Source organism: Trachurus trachurus, assembly GCF_905171665.1.
Source record: "Trachurus trachurus genome assembly, chromosome: 10".
Classification (NCBI taxonomy): Eukaryota; Metazoa; Chordata; class Actinopteri; order Carangiformes; family Carangidae; genus Trachurus; species Trachurus trachurus.
The window spans coordinates 16,269,488-16,297,031 of NC_139894.1; the positions used below are offsets into that span (position 1 = coordinate 16,269,488).

Sequence of the window (27,544 nt, forward strand, 5' to 3'; positions counted from 1 at the left end):
TTTACTGACACTTGTAGGCAAGTCATTGTAAACTATAGTTATGGCAGATGTGCATTTCACAAGTACTTTTTCCCCCCAGCAAATGTCTGCTGACTTTGTTTTGCTTTCTGTTAATTTTATCAGTTGGACCCACTGGGAATGGGTCTGAACAACCTTAAAGACGTAATGTTTATTTTTAACAAATGTCAGGAACTGTGCAAAACTGAGGTTAAATATTTTCGACTCATGCGTTTGAAGCCGTCTGACCTCCAGTCTTATCTGTCCAGAGTAGACCACTGGAGCAGGGAAACACCCAACATGTCTCCATTGTGATAAATAATTGTTGACAGTGGAGCCATTCAGGGTGATGATTGTAACAGGTGCAGGGCTTTGTTCTGCCTTTGTATAGCCTATAGTTTGGGGTATTTTAGATTATTATTATAAAATAAACAAAGCTTGAGATTTAAGGATTAGTTGATGACAGAAAAGGGCAACAATTTTGGTATTTCATTAATTATTTAAGTGTCAGATCTGTGGGATACATGCCAAAATGATTTGGTTCATGCTTTTTTAATGTGAGGATGTGCTGCTTTTCTCTTTGTTACATTGCAAATTATTTGACGTAGGTTTTAGACTGTAACTGTGACAACATAACCAATTTCAAGTTGTCTCCATGGGCTCTAGAAAGTTGTGACTGTCACACTAAATTATAGCTGAAGATGAATAATGAAAATTATCAGTAGATTAGTAAATTAAAACAAAGGTATGTCACAACCCTATATTAACCAAATGGTGCTTTTGAACCAGCATTTCATTCTCATTAATGCGGGTTTATGTCAGCCAGTTGGAAGACGTTATACCACAAAGCTGTTATTATGTAGTATTTTGTACACTGTATTTCACCTATACATCTATAGTTTCATTTGAGTTTATGGCCTCGGGGCTGGAGCTGCGTGTCAAAACCGTGTCCAGAATGAATCACTACAGGTGCGTTCAGGCTGACTGTTTCATTCAGGGTTTTCCTCATTCCACTCTCACCGTAATCACTAACGTACCGTAATGCGTGCCAGTACATACGTGTTGCTTGCACATGTGTTGATTAGTACAGTGTTTATGGATTTAACTCTGATGCGTTTTTGAACCAAGATTTTATATTGAAAGTGAGAACGGTTTTGCTGCAGTCGTCTAAAGGAGAAGGGATTCATTTTCAACTCGAAGCGCTGCGGGAACATTGGAGGCAGTTTGTGTTGGAAAACACTGAGTCACAGCTGCCCAGAGGAGACAACCAGCGTCTCTCTGGGGGATCAAAGCCTTAGCAACATAACATATTCAAGACACAGATGATTGAAACATCTTTGGATAATTGTTGGTGTGGATTGAATCCTGTCACAACCGAACTGCACTTTATTTAGCAGGCCTTTATAAATATATTTATACTTCCTCTTCGTTCTAGACTGTGTGTGTTACTGGTTTCTTCATTTTAAGCTACTGACTCCCACAGCTGAATCTGGATCTGTTGAGCGGAAATAGGACAAGTCAGCTGCCACATGCACCGTCTTACGGGTGCCAAAACACAATCCTCCATCCCCTGCTCTCTGAACTCAAGTGGCCTTTTAGAAATAGAAATCAAACGCTTTCTCCTTGGTGTCTCATCACGCAGGAAAACAAAAAAAAAAATGCTGAGGAGGATCTGATCTTGTATTTGATGTCATCTTCCCATTTCTATCAGGCCCAGGCAGAGAAACATGAGTTGGGCGGAGGAGGACTGGACAGTGGGGCTGTCTGGACGCGTCCTGCAAAAGGTGAAGGAGTTGCAGGTCCATTATGAGCGACTGTCAAGAGAGAACAAGCAGAAGCAGCTGCAGTTGGACAACATCAATACGAGCCTCGAGAAACAGACTGTGAAGGTAACAAGCAGCCCGTTGTATAAATATTCAATGTAATGGCATCTGGCAGTATTTATGTTTCCAGTTTTTTTTATTTTCTAACATTTGTGGCTTTCCCTCTCCTCTTGCTCACCTGACCAGTATGAGGAGGTGCGTGGGGAGCTCCAGTCTGTGCAGAGAGAGCTGCAGAACGTCCGTGATGAGGCCAAGGCGGCCGCGGTCAGCAAGGAGCGCTTAACCCAAGAGTTTCAGACTAAGCAGGCCCAAGTATGTTCTTTAGAAGGTCAGCTGGATGCGTCTCGGACCCTCAACAACAAACTCAACCAGGAAGTTAAAAGGTCAGTGCTGTCACCTGTATTATAAATCAAATTTTTTGATATCATTGTTTGATAACAGCTGAAAGAACAGAATGATAAAGCTATGTACAGCATAAACACTTCATGTATTGCCTTGTTTTTACTAATGTGGAAATCTATTTGAACTCCATGGAAATTATTAGACTGAGGATGTACAGTAAATCCAAAGCTAATGTAGAAGCATCAGTGGTTGAAACTGAGGTTTGTTGTTGTATGATGAAAAAAAGTCTTCGGTGTGGGGAATAGTGTTCATCGATACCAATTAAAATGCCAGATATTTTATTCTGTTATTATCTTTCCTGGTGCTTTGGCTACTTGTGAGTCTTGAAACAGGAATTGAAACCGTTCTTATTCTTTAATGAAGTTAAATAGTGCCATATTAAAATATAAATCATTCATATCTTCCACTAGGCTGTTGTTATTTATTTTCTGAACTCTCTCTGCCCACATTCAACTCTCTCACCGTGTTTCTTCTCTGTGGCAGGTTGGAGGCGGAGCTGGAGAAGCTGCAGAACAGCAGCCGGGCGGCCGACACCACTCTGTTTTCTACTCCCTGCTGGAACTCAACCTCACCCTGGGAACAAAATGGTACAAGTGCTGTAACCTTATGACTCCTATGTGTCTTCTCTCAGATGTTTTTCGCCACTATCTTGTGGGACCATATAGTTTGGAAAATTTAATGGAAAACCACAAGACTCCCAAGAGAGCTGAGAAGTTGTAAATAAACTCCTCCAGCCCCTACGTCCTCCAAACTGTTCACTCTCTGGGGGCTGTCACATTTCTCTTCACTCTCTTGTCAGTAAACCACTCAAGTTGTTCAGTGCTGGTGGTTGGTTTTAGGTTTTAAGTCCAGTCCGTATGTTGTGTTTTTGTCCTGTAGGAAGCAGGAAGGAGGAGAGGCCGGGGCAGCGAGATGAAGGACAGGGCCGGACACTTAACATCCGAGTAAGTACCAGCATGTACTGTCTTTAAGTCCTCTACTGCTTCATGTCAGAGGCAAACATCCTTTCTTATTTTATTATATATTTGCTTACTAATTGATTTGAATCAGAGCAGTTGTTGCAGCTTCTTGTTTAACAGCAAGGAAAGGTCTTTAGGAGAGGAAAGAGAGAGGCACATCCTGGGTGTTCATGTGTTTGAGGGAGTGAACAAACAGTTAGATTGATGTAGCAGTTTTCAGAGAGTTTACACTAAAAGTCACTGGCTGGACGACGTGGACTAAACTGTATTTATGGGATTTAATTGGTTTGTTGAGACTGAGCCTGACTTGACAGTGGTAGATTGTTCACAACTCAACAGGCTGAAGTTGTGAAAGCAGAGGGAGCGAAACTGAAAGTTGAGACAGAAAGATGATTTGGATTTGAGTGTTTTAACAGAGTCGGACAGTCTGGTGTCAGCAGCAGAGAGGCTGTTTCAGAGGATCCGACTCTGGAGGACGGAGAGGAGCCCTAAATTCTGGGAACACAGGGATGTCATGGCATGCCAGGTTTAAGGAGATCAGGCGGGTGTGAAGGAGCAAGCTGTACTGTACTTTGTACGTCACTGAAAGCACCTTAAAGTCTGATCTGACACGGGTAGGGAGCCAGCCAGGTGGTGCCATGCCACGAATGTCATGACCAGAGGAGACAGTGTTACACAGGTGAAGAAGCCATACTGATCAAAGGAGAGGGTCAAATAATCATGATCCAGTGGGTGTCGATGTCTATGTCACGCCGAGCCAATGACCAACATCTCAGATGAAAATTAAACAAAATTTCAACACTTCCAGATTTTCACTCTACCAACATAGTTTTAGAAGAGTTGTTGTTATCCCTTGCGTTACATACAGGTGAGTATCATCATCACCATAATAATAATAAAATAAAATATTAGTACCATGACTGCAAATAATTAGTTTACAATGATAACTATTAACTATTATTTACTCATATTAATAACTACTTAACTTATTTCTACTTGTGCACTGTTTAGCTTGTGACTTATGGACAGTGTTTATTCACTGGAGAGAAAGATATGAGAAAGTTTTGCAGTTTGCCTTTAAGGGGGAACACTACAGGTGAATAGGGTAAAAATTCAAACTAACAGATATCACCATGAAACTTCCCAAGTTTATCACTTCCATTTATAGACAAAAGACAAATATTTTTTGTATCACAAGTTTTGTCAAATGTTATGTTTAAATGTGTAAATGAGGCAATATCTAATTAAATATGCGTTAATTTGCATATATTTCCATAACCAAAATTTGAACAATAGATAAAGCCCCTTTCAAAATTCTTGTTTTATTTTGTTGACATATTAGAGTCAGAAGTTTTTACAGAGGGGATTTTGGATATCTCTTTTTATCACACTCTATCACAAAATACTGTCACCAGCCCTAAAAAAAAAATCAAAATTTGTCATGTTTTTAGGAATAAAATGTTGTATAAATCAGGCTTTGAAAGATATATCAACAAAACCTTCAGAATATGGACAGGAATAAAACTGGAAGGTTTGGTGTCTGTAGGTGCTGCTGAAGTGGAGATTTCAGGGTCAGAGTCTGAGGAAAAACTTGTACTGTAAAATTCCATAGATTGTTAATGTAAATTGTACTTTTACAATTGGTTGAGGACACGGAAGGAATTACAATTTTTGGAGCCCACATAATTGTTCAGGAGAGATAGAGCTTTACAATGATACCTGACATGACATGGGTCAGACAACAGTAGCATGTTAACTTTTGGTGAATTTAGGAGAAATCTACTGACGAAAGAGACAGAATGAAGTAAAATAAAAACACCTTAAAGGGACAACGAGGAGTTTCTATTCGGTTATAAAAAAGTCTCACGTTAATGTGGATGAATCTCCGCTACCCACACTTGTTAATGGGCCCATTTTCGATAAATATATCGTTCTGTCTCTATCGTTATTTTGTTATTATTAGTGGTGGCGGAGATGCTGGTCGAGCCGACCAGCGTTTTTTACTTTCGGTTTCGCAACGAGTCATGAGAATAACGCCGCCGAATCGCCGCTTATGGTCGGAACTACGGTGGTATGTGAACCTCTTTGAACCTCTGACTTTAATTCTTGATGAATGAAAACATGAGTCCGTCTTGCGCCGGTCAAAAGAATTTTACGGTGCGCGGAGGCTCATAAATGTAGTGTGAAAACGCTTCGCTTTTCCAAAACTCCTCGTTGTCCCTTTAATGTGGATTTTCCACCATTTCTTTCCACTTTTATGAAAGAATACATGTTAGGGAAGAAAAATAGCCCAAAATCTCAAAATTGATCAGTGCTTGAAAAAACAGTGTTTTTGCCTGTAGTGTCTCGCCTTAATCTTTACATCTACTGATCTATCACCTCTCACTCTCTGTCTAATTATTATAGATCATTTCTACTCTACTCCTCGATAGTTCATCAATATCATGAACACTGATTGTTGTTCTCTCAATAAAAGGATCGAGAGTCCTGTTGTTTGTAAATTCTGCTTTTATGTATTTTTCTAGCCTGACGTCCTGTTCGTGCTCACACCCTCTTTTCTCTTTTATCTGCTTCTTCTCTCCTCTTCAGCAGCGGCTCCAGTTCACAGACGGGCCCGCAGCCTCGTTGCCACGACAGCAACAACACAGGAGCACACCCCACCGCCACCCGTCCGACCAATCGGAGAGCTTCTCCACTCCCTTGGCTGCGTTTCCATGGGAACGGGACGACTCCAGGCCAACGGGCAGGAGACATTCCCCGTCCTCTCCCCAGGCGCCGTGCGCCGATGTCATCAGTCAAAGCCAGTCGGAGCCGGTGGCTTGTGGGAAGGAGAGGGACCACAGGACGGAGACGGACAGTGAGTCTGGATTTCAAACCATCACCTTGGTTACATGACACAACTGGATTTCACCTGTTTGCACTTTGACAACATTCACACGTACAACTCCGACCGACACGTTGTCTCTTAAAGCAGATTAATGAAGCTCGTTAGACAACAGTATGAAGTCCGACTGGGACCCAGCATGAACTGAAGAGAAGTTATAGGTTTTATTTAGTGTTGACGAGACCGACAGCAACTCAGCATTTGATCAGTTTTGATTTTGATAAACTTTCTTTATATTAGGGGTGCACCGAAAGGCATTTTTTTGGCCGAAGCCGAATACCGAATAAAATCAAAACGCTTGGCCGAATAACCGAATAATACCGAATACCGAAAGTGGTTATAAAGTTTTTAAATAAAATATTTTTTTAAACTTAATTTTCAAAGAAAGTAAATGTTTATTGACTATTCTGACAGTTTTTGAATATTCCAGTTGCCGTTGCTCATCAAAAAAGCACAAGAAGTTAAGTGTCTTTTCAAACAGTGGTTCCTAACCTTTCTTGGTCAGATTTTTTTTAATTCATCAATTAGGCTGCTAGACATTTCAGGCGACCTCATTTGAATTTCAGGCGACCCCACGTGGGGTCCCGACCCCAAGGTTGGGAAACACTGTTTTAAATAGACGTCGGCCACGGACGGAGTTGGCGACATGCTGGGACGAGGAGCTTTCGTTTTAACTGCTGCAGCCGTCTCTCCCTTTCGTAGCCTACTCAGCATGTTGTTGTTTGGTTTATAAATGATTCCTACAGGAACGCGGTCCCCTCACTCAGTCCTCTCAGTGGCCGTGTCTCCGCCACAGACAGGACGCACCGGCACCGGGCTCTTGGAGCGACGTGCAACGGTGCGCGCGGTCGCTGTGCAGCTTCCCCCCACTGCTCTTGTTGCTGTTGTTTTTCTAACAGTAGGAGTCACCTACTAATAAAGCTCCATGAGGTTTAAGCTGCCGTTTCCATCGTCGCGCGATCGCGTATTTATCAGACTTTTTTTTTTTTTAAATATTCGGCCTTGCTTTGCGCTCATTCCACCGAAGGCCGAATGTTGCTTTTTTTGCAATATTCGGCCGAATATATTCGGTTACCGAATAATCGGTGCACCCCTACTTTATATACATTTAAAGGGATACTTCACCCAAAATCGATAATTCACCAATTTTCTACTCACCGTCATGCCAAGGAAGGGTTTGGAGAACTTTAGGAGTTATCAAAACACTTTAGGAGTTCCAGGGGGGGGTCCGGCTGGCAACAGATTTTCATATAATGGCGGCGGATTGAGCTCACTTTTGAATCGTCCAAAACACACACTATGAAACATCCAAATACCTCCATACTGCTCGTCCGTACTGACCCAAGTGTCCTGAAGCCGCGACATGAAAAAGTTGTTTGGAAAAAATGTATGTGATCTCTGTTTTTTGCCGTGTTGTAGTGGTAGCTCCCAATGGCTCTGTTGATGTTTGTGCGCATGCGCGAGATTTGATGCGAGATGTTCGTTCGTCGTTGTAAACACAGAAGAACATCTCGCAGCAAATCTTGCGCAGTCACTGGGAGCTACTACTACAACACGGCTAAAAACAGAGATCGAATTGTTTTTTTCATGTCACGGCTTCAGGACTCTTGGGTCAGTACGGACGAGCAGTTTGGAGGTATTTGGATGTTTCATAGTGTGTGTTTTGGACGATTCAAAAGTGAGCTCTATCCGCCGCCATTATAAGAAAATACGTTGCCATCCGTTGTATCCCTTTAGTAGTTAGAGTAATTAATTTTTGAGCAAACTTGTCATGTCAATCTAATGGCTGCAGATTTGCTGCTTTGTTTGGTCTAACATTTCAGTAAGTGCAAAAACACTGGGTTTTGGAGTGTCTATGCTTCATAAACAAAAGGATTGATTGAGACATTCATCTGCTGTTTAACAAATAATGGAAATCCAGATTTTCGTTTTGTTTTGGGCGCTATAAATGTTGGAAGTTCATCATAGTTCTGCTCAGCTAATACAGAGTTTTATAGACGTCAATAAAAACTCTCTCCTGGGAAAAAGGGTTATAAAAATATTTCAGCTGCTGTTTACAACACACAACACGATGACCAACCTTATGTCAATAGCACGGGTTTTCCAGAGCTTTTGGATCACAGCACTGAAAGCTTGAGCACAGCTGGTCTTGAATAATGAGTGAGGTCATGACCAGCAAACTCTGGTCAGAGCAGACTGGTTGCTTTTGTAATGTCCACGTTTGTTGGACATGAAGTGCTAAATAAAGTACAGTGCCAGTTCATTGTTTATTTTTGCACTTTTTATTTGTGTTGGATACAATTTTAACATGTCTATTCTTGGATTTTCACATTTATTCAACCGTTTTAGATTGACTGGTGTGTAGATGTTGCTGTGGAAAACATTAATGAGATGTTATCCGTTTTAATTGGGCTCTCAGCTCTGATCAGATAGCTCCTCAGCAGAGTAAAGCAATGCGATCATCCTGAGTCAGAGTCTCATGTACTCTGTGCTGTGTAACCTCAACAACACTTGTTACATAAGAGGCTGTGTAGAAACCACTGGCCCGGCCGGAGACTCCTCTGCCTGCTCCTGGGCCAGCTTCACGATGTAGAGAGAGGCTCTTAGTTCACTTTATAGTTGTGATATAACACCGTTCTTTATCTCAGCTCCACTCTGTGCATGTGTGTGTGTGTGTGTGTGTGTTTGCTCAGAGGAGGAAGGGGACAGTTCATTGTGAATAATAAATGCTTTTTTTAGCTGCTCGGACACAGAAGGGGAGGGGACAGTGCAGTGTTTATTTTAGGTGTGGTTTTTTTCTTTGTTTATGCTGCTGTGTTTTTATTACGCTTCAGTTGAACATGTATGTTCCAGGATTTTATTCAGATTTATATGGCAAAGGTCCAAATAATAGAAAAAGACCATGTTTAATGGCTTTTTTTAGATTGTTAATTAAAAAACTAAATTATGGTTATATATATATATATATATATATATATATATATATATATATATATATATATATATATATATATATATATATATATATATATATTGATACATTTTTACAATTACGGTAAAATAATTTAAAAACATGCATTTCAGTAGATTGTTTCTTATGTTTAGCCATGTGATTCTCCGGTATGGTCTGTCTCTTCAGTTAAAAGTTGAACAGTGGTCTAGAAATGAAGAGATGGGAAAATGATACTCAGTAGCAACATACTGGACAGAGTGAAAATTGATTTCCTCCCTGGCTGTGGAGATCAGCAGCCTGGTGGAAGTGAATGGTACAGAGATCGAGAGCAGCTGTGGTTGTCAGCGAGCCAGTCTGTATGGATCGACCTCATTCATGAAGACACCAACTGTGTGTTGGTGTTGTGTTCCTGACCAGTGGTGGTCATCTGTGAGAAATCAAGCATTTTTTTTGCCGATCATATCGATACTCACTGATTCCCAAGTAGCCTGATGGTTTCAAACTGAACTTATTTATATTTCATGTTTCATTTTGTTTAGTTGAAATGTATTTTTTTCTTCCTGATTCCTTCATTAACCAGTTTGTCTCTGTGTGTCTTGTCCATACACTAGCATCTTTGTCAGAAATGCGGAGTCGTGTGTCTTGTCTGGAGGAGGAGCTGTCTCTGAAGGCCGGCACGTTGAAGTCGACTCAGAATGAAGTGCTGCAAAACAAGAAGGAGCTCGCTGCCAGGGAGCTCAGCCTGCAGAAAGCTCGTGACGAGCTTAGCCAGGCACACACACGCATTACCAAGGAGACTGAACGGGTAAAAATCACACGACTCTTCACCTGCTACTGACACTGCTGCTGGTGCTACAGCCACTGCCTCTGTAAACAAGCGTTTCATACTAGAGTGAAGGTTTTATATTTCTTTATATTTCCCCTAAGCCCTGCTGTTTTTGTCAAAAAATGGGTGTTGTCCTGGTATGTCAAAACATTTCTCCTCGACAAACACGTTTGGAATATTTTACTTGTTATATAATCTGTTATTATCAGGAACTATGACGATGCTGAGCCCTTGTTCTGCTCTGTGCTGTAAAAAACCTGGCTGATAAGTTGTCAAATCCAACCTTTTGGCAAACAACGTACAACAGTGATGAGAAACTGGGAGAGCCTGCTGGTTCTCTCGTTGCCTTGTGTGCGAAGCTTAGATCTGAAAATGTTAATGCTTTCCTGATGTTGAAACGCAGAAGCACAATTAGTATTACAAGATACAAAGCATTACAAAACAAACGGAAACTAATAAAACAGATCTATTGAAACACATGACTTAAAGTCAATAGAAGGGGTTTCACTTGAACAAACAAATAGCTTACATGTCCATTCACACCTTTATTTATACACGGAAGGCCATTGAAAGCAGATGCCCTGAAACATGATATAAAATATGAGAAACGATCATCCAAACATATAAACATAACGGTGACCGTTTTCTTATTATCAGTATTAAAGTGAGTGTGTTTGTTTGTGTTAGGCGTCGGGGTCTGAGCAAAGGCTGAAGCAGCTACAAGAGGAGCTGAAGTGTCAGAGGCAAAATGCCGAGAGCAGCCGACTCCAAAACCAACAGCGCACGAAGGAGATGGAGAAACAACACCAAAGGGTGAGACGGAGACGGATGGATCAGAGACACTTGGAGAAACAACTAGAGGAAGAGAGAAAATTAAATTTCCACATTACAGTTGAATTATAGGGTGTATATATGTGTGTGTGTGTGTTGCCTGTAGGATTTGACGGAGCTTCAGAAGGAGAGGCAGTGTCTGGAGAAGCAGCATCAGCAGGAGGTGAACAAGCTCAACCAGGAGCTGCAGCAGGCCAGGGCGCTGCACAACGCCCTGCAGGCCCAGGCCGACAAGGTACATAGTTGTGCACACAGTGAAACACAGTGAAACACAGTGAAACACGTGAACAAGTCAAATCAGAGCTTTAAAATGCATTTTCCTACACATATATTTGGCATGAAGAAGTGTTTTTAATCAACGGTGGAAACTGAGGATCAAAGTTATAGTCTGTACATTTAATGTTTTTTCAGCTATTTCCTGTTTCTCTTTCCTGCTCTCTCTGTTGCTGTCCCTTCTCTCCCCTCTCTCTCCTTTTTCTCTCTCCTGGGACTTGTATGATTTGTACCAAAGTTCAATAAACTTATCTCACTTCTTCTCCCACGCTTGCTTCTTGCCCTTGTTGTTTTCTCCCATTCTCTGTTTCACTCTCTTGCTCTGTGTTTCTTTTCTGTTTTCTTTTTTCCTTTTTTTTCTCCTCTCCCTCCCTCCCTCCCTACCCCCACCCGCTCTCCTCTCCTCCCCTCCGCTTCGTCCTCCCCTCCTCTCGGTTTCTCTCCAGTGGACAGGTTGAGCAGCGAAGGTAATGGCAGTGTGACTGAGTTTGACGGTGCAGAATGCTTTGGTTATGGAAGCATGAAATAATCTCATAACTTGTGTGTGAGAAACAGTCCGAGTTCTCGTGGAGAGAGAGAGAGAGGCGTGAGGGCATGAGGGTGAGGAGGGAGGGAGCGTCTGTGTGACGTTGCATGAATGTAGAGAAGAAAGAGTGTGTTTGTGGTCAAAGACATAGTGTTGTCGTTTTTTTTTTTTTTTACCTTTTTGTTTAGTTTTTTTTTTTCATGAAGAAATGTGGTGTTTATTCAATATATCAAAAGATCAATGATGTAGATTTAAATTTTAGCACAGGGTAGAGCCTCTTTACATTAACTAAAAAGCAAAAGAAAAAAAAAGTTTTTCACACCTACACTTTTAGGCATGCCGTAAAAACTCAAGGACCTTTTTATTCTACCCACAGTGCCTCTATAAACCTCACTGTACTGTGAGTCCTTTGTAAACCACACAGATGCTATCTGGTTTTATCTGATAGGGTGACGGAGAGTAAACAGTACCGTTTGTGTTGAACCGTATCTCAGACAGTTCACATTTCCCACAACTCAAATGTTGAATTTACAACGCCTTTTGTGGAGTACTGTACATATTTTACACTTTTCAGAGTTTACACGTGCATGAATGGAGCCTCCATGACTCTACTGACTCTATTTTAGGTATTTGAGTACAGTAGATGATGGACTTACAGTGCATTGTCAACAGCAGGTCGTTACAGCCGAGAGGAGACTTGAAATATCCACAAAAATCTAGTCATTTTGAAACGATCTGCTGATTTGATTTGGATATACTATAGATATAATTAATGAGCTTTGTAGAATGGATGCAAGAAATGCATTAACATTCCTGCTACTTTTCTCAATAATAGCGAAATACTTCCCAAGAAAAGTAGTTGGTTTTAGCATTTATGACATTTAGCTTCTAACATCAGGTCAATAGATATTATAGTGTGAAATGCTAACTAATAAAGGTTGTTTCATTTGACTGTGACATAAACAAGTCTTATAAACAAGGTTATAGCAGTGGATCTCCAACATGAGCATGGCGGTAACAGTCTATTTGCTGGATTACTTGATGTAATGTGAGCGCTAAAATTGGATCTGCAGCATTGTACACACTAATTCACAATATTGCCACCAGCACACTGCTCTTGTTTACAATAACAAGATAATAATGTGCAGAATTGTATATGAGCGCTGGTGGGAAGCCGACCAGCTTGTTAAGTCATTATTAGTTTCCACTGAGAGGAAGACGATACATTAGACGCAGCTAATGCTCGGTATTGATCACTGATTGCTCTCCTGCTTCCTGCTCCCTGTGCTGATCCTGACTCCTACACCTACAACGGCCACCCAGTCTTAATTCCTTCTTTGCTGTTTTACCTTCTAACTTGATCTTCTTTCTTGTATGTCTTGTCTTTGTAATTGTCTTTGATTTGACCCCCCCCCCCCCCTCCTTTTCTTTCTAGCAGCTGTTGAGCCATGATATCCTCTGTTATTAGCTGTCTCTACAGAAACAAGCGTTGGACAAAGAGCTGGACACGCTGAAAGAGAAGCTGAAGTGGACAGAGAAACAGCTGCAGGATAGCGAGAAGAAAGAAGCACAGACACAAGCCAAACTGACGGTAAAACACACACAAACTGTACAGTACATGCAATACACACATACATACATGCGAGTGGTGGTCCTGAGTCTAGTGTGTCAATTATTCATTAGCTGGGTGGCTATGTAAGGAACTCTGTAAATTTTTAAAAGAAACATCTCAATGTGCCATATGTCAATCTGATTAATTATGGATAAATGATAAGTGAAGTGTGGCTTCTTATCATTATAATGCTTTAATAAAGGTGAAGCATGAGAGATAATTTGACTTGACTAAGGAAGATGCAGTGCCCGATGATAAAATACTGAAGTACTGAACTTCTGTTGAAGGTTAACATTGAAATACCAGAGCAGAGTTTAATACAGCCACAGTGCAGACAAAGCTTGACACTCCAGCGTTGTTCGTTTGTGCCAGACGATTACATGTACTATGTACAGACTTTCAACATCGATGATAATGCCGCCTTTATCTGTGGCTTATTTGTATATGGTTTGTTGCTGTTGTGACTGTGGGCCTGACGTAGCTCTCAGTACGTTCTTGAACAGTCTTTCCTTATCTCTAAGTCCTGCTTAACAAATACAAACATTGTGCCTGAAGCAACTATTAGAAGGATAGACAGAGTTACACTTTTTTTTTATCTTATCGTATTTTCATTCATTTCGTTTCATTTCATAAGCTTTATTGTCCATGTAGGAAAGTTTGCTGTAGACTCCACTAGTCAGCAGTTCACATAGCACATTCACCAATCATCCAAGCAATGTCACAATCAGGAACATAACACAACCCAGTCATCCTCAACATGACCATAAAATAAATAATAAATAATATGATGACATATTGCACAACCCTTAGTCAGTACATAGAAAAGGACATTTTTAATGTCCTAACTGTTACATACAGGTCTAGCTGCTTTAAAGTTGATGGATAGACATATTGTGTAACATTTACCATCTCTGCAACTTATCTGAACCTGTTGGTGCAAACCTGAATGAAGTCAATCCTTACAGCGGAGCATTTGACTGTTTCAACCACCTGATTTGCATTTTCTTTACCCTCACAACAGGAGGCCGTGCGCGAGGCGGAGGGTGTGGCGCTGAGTCTGGAGCAGAGCAAGAAGAGAGAGCAAGGTCTGGAGGCAGAGGCGAGGAGACTGGCAGAGGAGAAAGCCGACGCCCTGCGTCTCCTCAAAGAACTACAGGGTGAGGAGTGAGACGCTGGTGGGACAGAGTACAAATCCATCAGTCATGGGATGTTTATTGATTATTTATTATTATCCTAATTTGACGTATAATTGAACCAGACATCAGGTAGAAAGACTTTCCTCTCTCTACTCTCTCCATAGGGAGGTCAGAGGATGGTAGGGATTCAGTGTGTTGTTGAAGACACGACAACAGGGTGAATAAATGTTGACGAAACCGTAGCTTTCTGGTGGAGCACTACCCGGATGATTAAATTATAATTCGATAAAGAAAAAAGAATTAGCGAGCAGAGTATTAATGACTTGAGTGCCTGATGTTGTCATGTGCTCTGCAGCCTTTATCCCACTGCTGCCACCTGGTGGACAGTTGTATATCATTGTTATCAAATCAAAACCAGTAAAGCTTCTAATAATAATAATTAAAAAAAAGAAGTCCTTTACAGTTTTTCATATCTCTCAGTTCCTGTTGTGGTCTGTTGAACTTTAATTCTACCGTTTGTATCTCTGTCTTTTTAACTCCAGAGGAAAAGGCCACACCAGCAGCTCCTCTACAACCTGTGCAGTTTTGTCCTGTCGGTCAGAGTTTCTCCCCTCAGCCGTCTCACCCTCTTCATCCTCGACCGTCACCTCACACCAAGAGGTCCAATGCCACCAGCCGAGCCGAGCAGAAGGAAGAGGGCGTGGATGAGAGGAGGGCATCTTACCCCTCTGACAGAGAGCCGGGCGAGGGCATCGACGCTGAACACATCGCTGTGCATATCTCCACGGACTCTGAGAGTTTACAAAGGGGAGGACACAGAAGAAAAAGAAAGGAGGAAGAGAACAAGAGTAGAAATGAGGCGGTTGAGTGTGGCAGCTCTGGGACAAAGACATACTCAACATCTGATCATGTCCTCTCTAGCTCCTCTCACTCTACTGCTGACATTCCCACCAAATCCTCTATGGATGGTCATGATTGCAGTTTGACGCTTTCTGCTGAAAAGACACCTTCCATCCAGCCTGAGCAGGCAAAGCCCTCGGAAGACCTGCAGAGGGAAAACGCCATGTTGCGTTCAGAGATAAAGGATGTGCGCGAGGAGCTTCAGAAACGACTGGAGGACCTCGAAACCCAAAGACGAGCGGAGGCAGAAGCCAGGACCAGGCTCAAACAGCTCAGCCGCAAACGCGCCAGCCAGTCTGTGGAGAAGGAGGAGCAAGACAGGGAGTGGAGGGCGCAGCTGGAGAGTGAGAGGGCTGAGACGGAGAGGTTGAGGAAGGCCATGGCTGCTTTGGAGACGGAGATGCTGAGCAGGGAAAAGAAGGAGCGACTGGAGCAGGAGGAGGAGAAAAACAAAGCGCTTGAAGACAGGGAGAGTGAGATGATAGAGCTGAACATCCAGCTGAAGAAGCAGCTAGCGGAGGTGAAAGCCCAGTTGGCGTTGGAGCGAGAAGAGAGAGAGAGAGAGGAGGAGGGGAGAGACCAGATAATAAACACTGACCTCGGTGTGAAGAAGGAGCTGAGCACAAAACTGGCAGAACTTGAAGCGGAGCTGGAAGAGCTAAAGCGCAGCAGGAGAGACGATTCGCTGGAAGAGGAGAAACTCTCGGCCGCCAACAGCCCTCTGACTTACCTGACGCTCCACGACGACGAGCTCAACTCCAACGTCGTCCACTGTGACAACAAACCCCTCCCTTCTCCAGAGCAGCACCTCCTCTTCTGCCGGTCCACCAACCAGCTCAACACGATCGTGTCTCAGGCGACGGAAGAGCTCATTCACGAAGATCGAACGGTGATCGAGCCTGAAGGTTCACCTCTGCCAGATGACGGGCAAACGGGTCCGGTGGCCTCCGACCTGGTTGAAGAAGCCAAACAAAACTGTCTGGGTGGGTCTTCGATGTCGGACCAGAGGGAGACGTTTTCTGACTCGCGCTGGGCCAAAGAGCTGGAGCGACTGCAGACGGAGAAGGCAAAGGAGACGGAGCGTGCAAAGCAGTACCAGGTTAAACTAGAGGCCCTGCAGAGCCAGGTAAATGATAGTGGGGCGATACTGAAACATACAGTTTGTCCAGCCTTGGTAAAACAGTTTGTGTTGATAAGATACAGAGAAAGTAGTCAACTCACAAAAAGATAATTAAGTCCAAACATCTGGATGCTGCACATATGTAATTGTCAGTCATTGTAATTATGTGTCACTATTAATTCTGTATGTCACTAATTGACCATACAACAGTGAAATTGTGGTACAAAACATTATATATTTAGAAATTACTGATTAAATGGGATTTATTCCTGTCTGTAGCTTTTTTTTTTTTTACAGAACTAAGTCCATCAATGCATAAAGTTACATGATAGATGTTCCAGAAAGGTGTGTGTCTTACAGATAACACTCAAAAACATATAGATAAATACAGTGATGGAAAGAAAATGACAATAAACACATGAAAAGGTAATATATGACAGTGTATAATATATAGACTTTGATCATTTTCACCAAAGCTGAGAAAGCAGTAAAGAAACAGAAACCAGGGGAATTTAAATACAGGACAAATTTAAATACAAGACAAAAAAACAATTAGCTAAGACCTTGTATATATGTTTGTCCCTGTGTTAATGAGGTAAACCCTCTGATGAATACACATTAAAATCTTGGCACCTCACTGCACCAGTAAGACGACCCGAGCTTTCTGTGGAGCTGTGATTCTAAATAAGTGGTAAAGTGCCTTTGATTTTAAGGCTGAGAGTACTCTATCAACAGGTAATGACCAACGTGATAACTGACTCCATAAGGGAAGCAGCACTGTGTAACTCATTGAACAGATAATTGTCAACATTGAAGTTTCCTTAGGGAATGCAACCTTTGCTCTTTGCTGTGTAGCTTTTCTTAAAACGCAGTGAAGGACGCTGTGTCGTGGTTCACACACTGCCAGTGTTTTTCTCTCTCTTCAGCTTTTTTTTAAAAATCTTTCTTTTTTTTTTTTTTTTCTTCTCAGGTGACGCGTCAAACCCAGCAGCTAACCATGGCCTTTGAGATGCAGAGTCAGCACATCTCGGGCCTCCTAGCTGAGCTGCAGGGGAAGGAGAGCGCCCTCCTCAGCCAGACAGAGGAACTGCAGCAATGCAAACAAGAGCTGGATGCGATTAAGGCCAAAACAGAGGTCAAAGAGAGGGAGGAGAGGTCGGCAGAGACCACAGCGCTGCAACCAAATGAGGAAAAGGACTGTGATACTACAAGCTCAGTGGCAGTTTGTGACTCTGCAGATCAACCAAAGACCGTGACACCTGAGGCTGAAACACAGACACCTGTTAGCAGTGAAGAAGACAGTGAAGCGTTATCGTTCGGGCGTCCAAGCTCTGTAGACTCGGACAAGACTGAGAGCAACCATGACTCTGCCTGTGTGTTGTTGGAGGAGACCGAGTGCGGTCAAGATGGAGCAGCAGCGGCAGCAGCAGACGTGGCTGCAGAACTGCTCGCTCTGAAACAGGAAAATCTGCAGCTGAAACAAAAAATAGCAGGTTTCACTGTCGGCAGCAGCAGCAGCAGCAGCAGCGTGGCATCACAGACCGTCAGTGGAAACCTAGAGGACCCATTCAAGCAAAGCCAAAACGCAGGAAATGCTCTTCTGCCCTGCCTGACGGAGCAGAGGCCAACAAGCGAGCAGAGTGACATCACTGCCGAGGACCACGAGTCACGACTGCAGAAAGAGAGGAGGAGGAGGAGAGACGATGAAGGTGAAGGAGGAGATTTAAAAAGGGAAGATAAAAGGACAACAGGCACTGAAGAAGAGCTGGATGAAATATCTCAGCTTCATGTCAGCCACCTGGAGGAACAGGTAGTGACACCGTACTATGTCTTTATATCATTATTTCTTACTGAAGTAGAGAGACGAAATGTGAGGCTGAATCTTTATTGTTGTAAATCTTAATTGTCCCTGAAGGACAAAACAAAAGACAAAACTGGTATTTACAGAACAATAGGGGGCAAACAGTGAGGAGTACCAGCCTACTACAAGAATGATTGAAATGTGCAAGTGGCAGAATTTAATTTACACTATTTTAACTTTCATAAAAGATAATCAGGATACAAAATGTAAACATCTGCAAAGTGACAAGGGTAATTCAAGATAAAATGGCTCAATACATCATTATTATTACTGCTGGTTTATGGCAGCAACGGCCATAAAGAGACCCCAAGGAGTTTGCTTTTGGTTATAAAAGAGTCTAATATGGATGAATCTACATCGATAAATATATCGTTTTTGTCTTTAAAGTTATTTTGATATTATTATTTAGTTGTCGACTCCATAGACACATATTTATATGTCTATGGTCGACTCGCCCAGCATTTCCTGGTTTCCTGGTTTCCCGGGATGGGAATAACGCAGCCGGGTCGCTAGTTGGCATCGTTTATGGTCGGAACTACGACGGTATCTGATCGTCTTCGAACCTCCGACTTTCTTTCTTGATTAATGAAAACATTCTTGGCAAATGCTTTCGCTTTCGTCCGTCTTGCGCCAGTCCAAGAATTTCACCGTGCGTGTGGAGGCTCATGGAAAATGTAGTGTGAACATACTTCGCTCTCCGAAACTCCTTGTAGTCCCTTTAAAGCCTGTCACTCCTCCACTCCTCAAATAGAGGTTGTGATGGTTCGGCAAGGATGGAGTAGGCTTTTCTAACGAAGTGTCAGGGGTCTGACTGCTCTGTACAACAGTTATCACACTCTGTAAGCTGCTCCTACTCTTCACTTTAAGATTATGAGGGCAAAGATTAACATAGATTCAACAAATGATCTATTAAATCTATAGAGTCCAAACAGGTTTATCAACATTAAAGCTCGGGTAGACAGGATTTATTTTGAAAACAAGCCTACAGCTCCCGGCTTCTTTGCCAGCTCCTCAACCAATCAAAGATACTGGGAGCTGTAGGCGTTTCAGGCTGCTGCCTACAGAGACATAGAGAAACACTGTGATCGCCCCAAAACACACACAGACCTTCCCTCACTGGTAGCTGAATGGGAAAACACAAAAAAACATGGGAAAACACAAAAAAAAGTGTATATACTGTTTTTAAAACAAATCCTGCCTACCCCAGCTTTAAAAGAGTTAAACTTCCTCAATAAGACACCTTTTCTGTGTGTGAGCGTTTTACTCCCATCGCAGTTTGTCAGTAACAAACCGCTGGGGAACAGGTGAAAGTCAATTATCGTGTCATGTAAGTTTTACAGAAAGTCAGGAAATTGAATATATAATGGTGGTTACAGTGTAGATGTTTGTAATCTTTGCCAGGTAATATCGATCAACAGTGAGGTTATATTATCTGAATAATGTGTAAAGACTCGACATGTTTCTCACTGTTTTATCTTTCATTGGTGCATTTTGTTGGGAGGATCTTTGTCGTCCTCACTCAGTCCACGCTGTCCTCCCCGTTGTGTCCAGGTGGTGGCACTGCAGACGAAGGTTCGGCTTCTCTCTGAGAAGACTCAGCAGCAGGCCGAGGAGCTCCTGCTGTGGAGACTCGCCTCCCAACCTCCTCCAACATCTGACCGCTCACCTCCCGACAGAGACGACCAGGACCAGGGCTCTGCTGTCAGACAGTCCCTGTCCAGCACAGCTCCGGCGCCCACGCAGGTCGTTCAGGAGAGCTCTGGTAACATCACGGTGATCAGAGAAGATGAGCTCCTCCTCTCGTCCTCCTCCAACAAACTGCAGGGCCGCATGTTGTTCTCGAGGTAACACACTGTTGTACAGGAGCAGTCAAACATGCTCTGTAGATGTAACTCACAGCTGAGTGTTAAGTGCATGTAGTTGAGGTGATTCTGTATATTTGTACTGTTTAATGTATGTCTATATAAAGGCCTCTGTTGTCTTCCTGTGTGTTTGCTGTTTAACCACCAGCCTGCAGCACAGCAACCTTCCTGAACCAAAGAGTTTCCATCTCTCCAAAAAGACTGCAGCTCTTCAGGAACACAATCAGGACGCTGCCAAAATCGACAAGGTGATTTTTCTTTCACGCTCGCTGGACTCGCTCTGTATCTTTGGCTCTTTTATATCAACGTTTTTCCTGGAATATTTTAGTAGAGCTGCGTAAATGCCGTCCTTTCAGAGGGTGCGATGACTGAATTTGTTTTTCCAGGGACACGTACAGATTTACAGGTCTGTCGTTTCCTAGAAGTTTCTCTGAGGGAGCCGTTTGATTAAATCAGTGCAGGCCAGATGAATATATGTGGACAGTTTCCAGAAAGTAAATGAATAATGACTGAATGTGTATTTCTGTTTTGAATAGACCTGTTCCAAGTTTTCCTGTGATTAATAACATGATTAGTGGTAATGATGATCCAACACTAGATTAGGCCTAATTTTTTTCTAGAAACATCCAAATAACTGACTTGGAAGACCTGGAAAATTAAGTGTTATCTTTTCTGAATTCAAAGCGACTGTGTGCTTGTTACTAGGTAAAATTCAACTGTTTTTTATTTACTCTTTTGATTTTGTCCTCATGTTGGATTAAAAGGCCTTTCACTGTTGTATTTTCTGTCTTGGTGCAGGAATCTGAAAAAGAAAACCAGGAGATCAACGTTTCACAGAGGTCAGAGGTCACCTGTCCAGCACATCACAGAGACAAGAGAGACACTGAACTCATCCAAATGTCGTCAGAGAAAACGACTCAACAACAACAGCAGCAGCAACAACACGTTACCAAAGATCTCCAGAAAGTCTCAGCGCCAAATAAGACAAAAACAACCGAGTGTCGCCCAGGGAACCCTGAGGCCAAACCAAACGCTTCCAGATCAACTAATGAAATAAACACAACCAATGATTCTTCGGACCGACCTGCCAGGACAGAGATGAAAAGTGTCTGCAGTCAAACGGAGGAGACATTTTGTTCCCGCAGCGCTCCAGCGGCGCCTGAGACTGATCTCCACTGTGCGTACACACAGACGGAGGAAGAGGTGGGAGAGGTGGATGAAGATTTAGTGGAGTCCCCTCCTGTGTCTCCTGCTCCCCCAGCGTCAGACGGGGCGACGGCAGGAGACAAAGTCCTGTTTTCAGGTTCCTTCCCCATCCCCGCCGACCCCGCCCGCCTGGCGGAGAGAATCCGCCGTAACAGGACGCAGCTGTCGGCCGCCTTTGACGACACAGAGTACGAACCTTACGGACTGCCGGAGGTTGTCATGAAAGGTAATAATAATAATGATAACAATAATAACTTTATTGGCATGGCACATTTCATACAATTATTGCAGCTCAAAGTGCTTCACAATAAAAGACGGAGCATTGAAAGAACATGAGGGCATTTAAAAAAGAAAAATAAACTAGTTAAAGGCTACAGTAGGTCAGTGTTTTTCAACCTTGGGGTCGGGACCCCACGTGGGGTCGGCGGGAATTCAAATTTCTCGAATATAAATCGAGTTAAAATAAAATGCGGCATATAAAAATATCTGAGCTGGCGCATCTTGATTGACGGCCGCGATCACATGACTGCACATGATCGTGGGGTCACCAGGAATGTGTGATGTCAAAATGGGGTGACAAGCCAGAATAGGTTGGGAACCACTGGGCTAGGGTGAACAGATAGATAGGTTTTAGTTTTATACTTTTAAAGATATTTATTGAGGTGGCTTCCCTGATATCTAAAGGTTGTGTGTTCCAGAGCTTCGGGCCGTAGGTAACAAAAGCTGCATCCCCAATTTTCCTTCGACTGTTGTAGGAACCTCCAGTAAAGCAGCAGTAGGTGATCAAAGTGTTCTTGGAGGCTGAAATCATTAAAAAGTCTGTCTTGTTGTCTTCATTTAGCAGTAAGAAATTATTGCTCATCCATTTGTTCAGAGCTACGAGACAATTAGTGGTGGAGTTTATCGCTGCAGCATCGTTTAACTTTGTAACTGTATGACTGTATAGTTCATCAGGCTCGAGTAGTTTTCAGTTGCACATCTGCACAGTTAGCACTAAATCTTTTTCACATCGGTGGTCCTGCTTCTCTCACATGTCCTGTGAAGAGAGGCATCACACCTACAGTCTCTAGATCATGTGTTTTCTAACTCTGCTTAAAGGAATATATAAAAAAGATATATCTCTTGTTCTTCCAAAGTGTCCTCGGATAACTTTAGAGTTGTTGTAAATCAGTTTCCACATGATAGTTGGACCAGTGGAGTCTTTGTCGTCCTCTGTCAACACTGGATGTAGTTTCTTTGTTCATATGTGAACTTAAACATTGCAAAGCATATGAAGGGTGACGGCAGCAAGAAATTAATAATCCTAGATGTTACTGGAATCTGATATGAATTGAAATTTTACTGAGAGCCTAAGGACAAGAAAACTGTAAACAACAAAACCATAAAAAGTAATTTGAAATATAAGTAATATTAGTAGTAGTAGAGTTTTGTTTTGTTGTTGTTTTTTTCAGTTGAAAGTTTCAATGAATATATTTGGCCAGTAAAGGTTCAACACATCTCAGGAGTCTTTTCCCCCCACATCTTTACCTGTAATACTATTTTATTTGTATTTTTTATACTTGGAATAATGTCATCGCTCTTTAATCATTATGTAAAATCAAATCTTTGTTAGTTTGTTATAATCTAACGTGTCTTTTAAAGAGGGGGCATGGTGGTTTGTATTCTGATAAACAAAGCAAACAATGAGCTTCTGTGGCGGTCTCCGTTTGAGCCCGCCCATAAAAGCCAAAAGTTTCGGTGAAAAGGTCAGTTGGAAAACAAAAATAAGCAACGTGACATATTGCCATTTATGTTCCCAAGCTTCCCAGGCACTGCACGATACTGTAACAAACAAAAACAATATTGACTTTCTGACCCATAACGTTCCTCTCTCTCTGCCTCCTCTCTATTATTCTGATGCTTTGACACTTTGTGCTTCAATCACTGTCTTTTAATCCTCATTCGTTTCCTCTCCTTCTCTTTCTGTCTTCTCCTGCAGGGTTTGCCGACATCCCGAGTGGTCCCTCGTGTCCTTACATCGTGAGAAGAGGTTTGTTGGGGACAACAGTCGTACCTGCTCCTCAGAAAGACTCACCGCAGGAGGATGAGACGGATTAAAGCACAGCTGCTGCCGGTAACGTCCACTGAGAAAAACTGATTTTAAGAAGAATAACTGAAAGATTCAAAAGGCACATAGATATTTATAACAAGCAGCTCCACTTTACCTTTGTTGTCTGAATACTGTATGTTTTTATGCTTCCAGACGGCAGTGTGACAGGTCACATTTTATAAGTTGTGTTATTTAGACAAAAAGTGTTTTATGCATACAGATGAAGTAGATAACAGGAGATTTTTCCCTTCATCAGTGATAATATCAGGTTAATACTGTGTGTCATAATGATGATATAGACCATACGTTTCAGTGTGACTTCAAAACAGCCTCTGAAATTTTATTATTAATATTATTATTATTATTATTATTATTATTATTATTATTATTATAACCTTTATTTATTCTCAAAGACCATTGAAGAAAGTCCTCATTTACAATGGTGTTGAGAGAATACAGACAACAATTGCAGCAAGAGAACAAAGGTTTACAAGTAAGAAAAGTTAACACAGTCAAACAATCTTGATCAGGTACAAGTAAAACAATTACAATCCAGTGAAACCAGGTTTGAGACGAGGAATTTGAACTGCTGTACTGATAGGAGAGACTCTAACTTTAAGATTTTCTGTAGATTGTTACCCAGATTTTACCCAGTTCTGTGAGCGGGTACCAATGTTTTGTGATTTCAGAGATAACAGAGATGATAAATAGGGAGGCAATAACTGTGAAAGGGCTTTGAAAATGAATAAAAACCAATGCTGTTGTCTCCTTACTGTCAGAGATGGCCAGCCGACATTTTGATAGAGAGTGCAGTGATGGGTAATATACTGTATGAATCATTGGTTATGAATCGTAGGGCAGATTGGTTATAAAGATAAACAAGAAAAAAACAAAATAAATCTTACAGCTACTCTTTCATGTTGGTGTCTCCAGGTCTGAACTGAACTCATCGCTGTGATTTGACAGTGAACGACGGCGGCTCCACAATGACACTCCAGCTTGACCAGCAACCTGCAACAGCTCAGACTCTTCAAACCAAAACAGGAGCTGTGTTTAAAAAAAAAAAAAGTGCTGTAGTCGCCCGTGGACCTCTATAACACGTGTGTGCAGGTAACAGGTCCCACACTGGCAGAATAAACACCTCCTGTGGATCTTAAATGTCTTAATGGTGACTAGTTTTATCCTCTTAACTGCTGTGTGGAAACGTTGCCATCCATCATGATGCAGTGACTTGACACCCACCTGTATATTTAGGTGCAGAGGTGGTGATTTAGGGATGTTTGTTGATGTTTCTTCAAGTTAACGACCACTTTTCCAAAGGGACTGTTTAGTTTTTTTAGCAAGTCAGAATTAACTTATGGGTCTAGTCTCGACCTTCTTTGAATGAAACAGTGCCTACTTGACGTTTTTCTAAATAAGCACTTGTCTAGATAAGTTTGACTTGTTTTCCAAAGGGGTGAAGCCAAGATGGGCCTGATGTGAAAATGTGATATGTTTTTTTTGTTTTTTTATTGTTTTTGTTTTTTTCTTTTCAATTCTTGAGGTGGCTTATTTATGGACACTTGAATGTGTGTTAGTAGCGGACGACTGTTTACAAAAAAAATGTGTGAAACCATTGTGGATGAGTGCGTGAGACGTTGTTAGCTGTGAATATGAACATATGTGTTCTCATCTTGATGTTACTGTTTGTATACGGTGGTGTGTGTGTCGGTGTGTGTGTCGGTGTGTGTCGGTGTGTGTGTGTGTATGTGTGGGAGAGAGAGAGTGAGAGAGAGGGAGAGAGCCCAGCACATGTGTATGACTCAGACTAACTTCCATTGGTTTCCGCTCCATGTATGGTGATGCACACTGCGCTCCCTCTCTCCTCCCTTTGCTGCTTTGCTTCTCTGTCTTACACTAACGAGTGCTCATTAGTCTTTAGCTCTGTGATGAACTTACCACAAACTTAACACGTATTTACTTTATTTTATCAGCAGAGCAAGAGGTGGCCAATTCAGCTTGTTTCTTATATTTAATCAAATATAATTTATTTTGCTGACCATTTTGGGTAGATTTCGCCTCTTTGCACATTTTGTTACTGTGCCATAGATGAGAGAGAGTAGGCCACATGTATGTACACTGTAGATTTTGTAGATGATTTTGGACTTAATGTACAGTTTATATTATTCCCTATAGCAAAGGATATTGACCACTTTGGTTGATTTCAAGGTTTGGACTACTTAGCGACAGGATTGGTCTAATTCTACTACACTCACATGCACATAGGCACATTGAAGGTTTCTGCTGGTTTTAATTGTTTCTCTAGTCCGCTGGCTGCAAAGAAATCCCCTTCAAAGCAGAGTTGAGAAACTCCACAGTCCTCGTTCTCGTTCTGTATAGAAACTGAATGAAACGTGAACAGTCTCAGTTCAGGCCTGGTCACAACCAAAGAGATATTTACAAATACAAAGATATTTGGTCTGGATGTTTGGTGACGTAGTGACGACACTGACCAGTAAATCAGCCACAACAGCAGAGCAGAGAATCGCCTGCTGCTTCGTTAACCTGACATCTTCACCCTTTTGCAGTTCAGTCGTCTAGTTTGTCAAATTAAATACGTACAGTAACTGAAGTGAAATCAGTGTTGTTGGTGATCCGACAGTAAGTTTACAGTTTATTCAAAACACAAATTTGTATCCATTGGATGTCTTGCCATCGCTCAGTGGCAAGAATTTGCAGGTTGAGTTTATAATCCATGAATCTCACTAATTCCATCAATATGAAATAAAATCAGTGCACGATATTTCCTTTTTTTTTTCATGTTGGTTTGGCCAGGCCTTCGTGTTCTGCAGTTTCACCTCTTTACGACACATAATTCAGCTCTTTACGTTCCTCTGGGCAGAGTTCACTTTGGTGGAGAGGTGGTAACAAAAAGAGGAAATTTAAATACGATTAGAAACTGTAACAGAGGGAGGAACCTGTTTGATTAGTTTAAGTTGGACTTCTGAATCCCCGTGTTGGTTTGAGAGCTACGACTGGTGGTTTTGTCCCCGTAGTGGATGTTGAACCTGCTTTAAGAAATGTTCTGATGGAGTCGGTTTAAACAGGAGCAAATAAAACAACCATTTTTTCTTTCTATGTACTTAATAGCCTGTAGTAATCATTTTAAAGAGTAATTGATATTTCAGACCTTTCCTTTCAAACCTTGTTGTGCCGTCGTTATGTGATGTTTGAGATTATTTAATATCACACACACACACACACATGCACACACGTTTCAGGTGTGGAGTGTTTTTCTTTCTTTTCTTTTTTTTTAAAAGACTTTTTGCTTTTTGTTTTCGGCTCGTTAAGTTGGTTCATAACAGAGTGGACTGCTACTACCAGGACTCGATGCCGTCACCATTCATCTGCCATTTTACACACACACACACACACACACACACATGCACACGCTCCCTGCCAGCTGCCTTCATATCTCTGGGATCTGTAGTCTTTTGGCAGTGAGGTGGGACTCTGTGCAGGGAGCTCACTGTGTATCTTGTTGCCTTGTTTTGGACACTTTGATGTGAATGTATCGGAGTTGTGTTTGAGGCTAGAATAAAAGGCTTGCTTTTAATTTAACTGTATTCTCTCCTCTGATTCATTTACCTTCAAGCGCCACCTTTGAGTCTGAGAAGTGGAGCCGTTGTTTTTTGTGCTTCGTGTTGTCACTCGCAGTCGGTCTGTTTGGTTCGCTGTCAGTTGTGTGTGTGAGTTTTTTTAACTGCTGGTGTACAATTAAACACAAGTCAGTGCCATGGTCCAACGACGAGAGCCTCAAAGTGCCTAACAAGAATATCTTGGTTAAATCACATAAGCATTTCCGCAAATTACCGAAGTCCTCTCCCTTTGCCTCTCGGTCATGAGCACATCTCTGAGAAGGTGCTGAAAGCTTTTAAGGAGCAAAGAATCAAAGGGTGAATGGAGGAGTCGGGCTCTCGAGAGCTTCACAGTCTGTTTTATTTCATGATGCAATTCCTCCTCAAGTGCAAGAAAAATTGTGTAGATCATAACTCTGACTTTGAAGAAACAAGTGTCTGTTTTTACTTCCCAAAAAGACAGAAGTTGGAAAGGCGAAGGGTTTAGAGAGCCAAGCCCCCCCACGTCCAGCTCAGGAAACTCCAGGCCCTCTGCTCTTCCTCCGCAGTGACGGCACTTAATCACACTCGCGGCGCTGTAATGGACTTCACAGGCGCTCACGCCTCGGCCTCATCCCTTCCTCCTCCTCCTCCTCCTCCTCCTCCTCCTCCTCGTCCTCCTCCCTCC

General features: G+C 42.1%; 1 protein-coding gene across 1 annotated transcript; it reads left to right on the forward strand.

Moving 5' to 3' along the window:
• Positions 1 to 910: 910 nt before the first annotated feature.
• On the forward strand, positions 911 to 26,781 carry LOC310992992 (uncharacterized protein; the record flags this gene model as incomplete). The annotated part of the gene is made up of 18 exons (XM_083981219.1): positions 911 to 966; positions 1,709 to 1,886; positions 2,007 to 2,203; positions 2,706 to 2,809; positions 3,102 to 3,166; positions 5,771 to 6,038; positions 9,630 to 9,823; positions 10,532 to 10,657; positions 10,782 to 10,910; positions 12,943 to 13,065; positions 14,108 to 14,243; positions 14,765 to 16,248; positions 17,213 to 18,052; positions 19,655 to 19,947; positions 20,114 to 20,213; positions 20,764 to 21,397; positions 23,150 to 23,284; positions 24,194 to 26,781. 17 exons carry the CDS (start codon positions 911 to 913, stop codon positions 23,266 to 23,268), a joined length of 5,046 nt encoding a protein of 1,681 aa, XP_083837345.1. The 3' UTR covers positions 23,269 to 23,284; positions 24,194 to 26,781.
• Between the last annotated feature and the right edge of the window lie 763 nt (positions 26,782 to 27,544).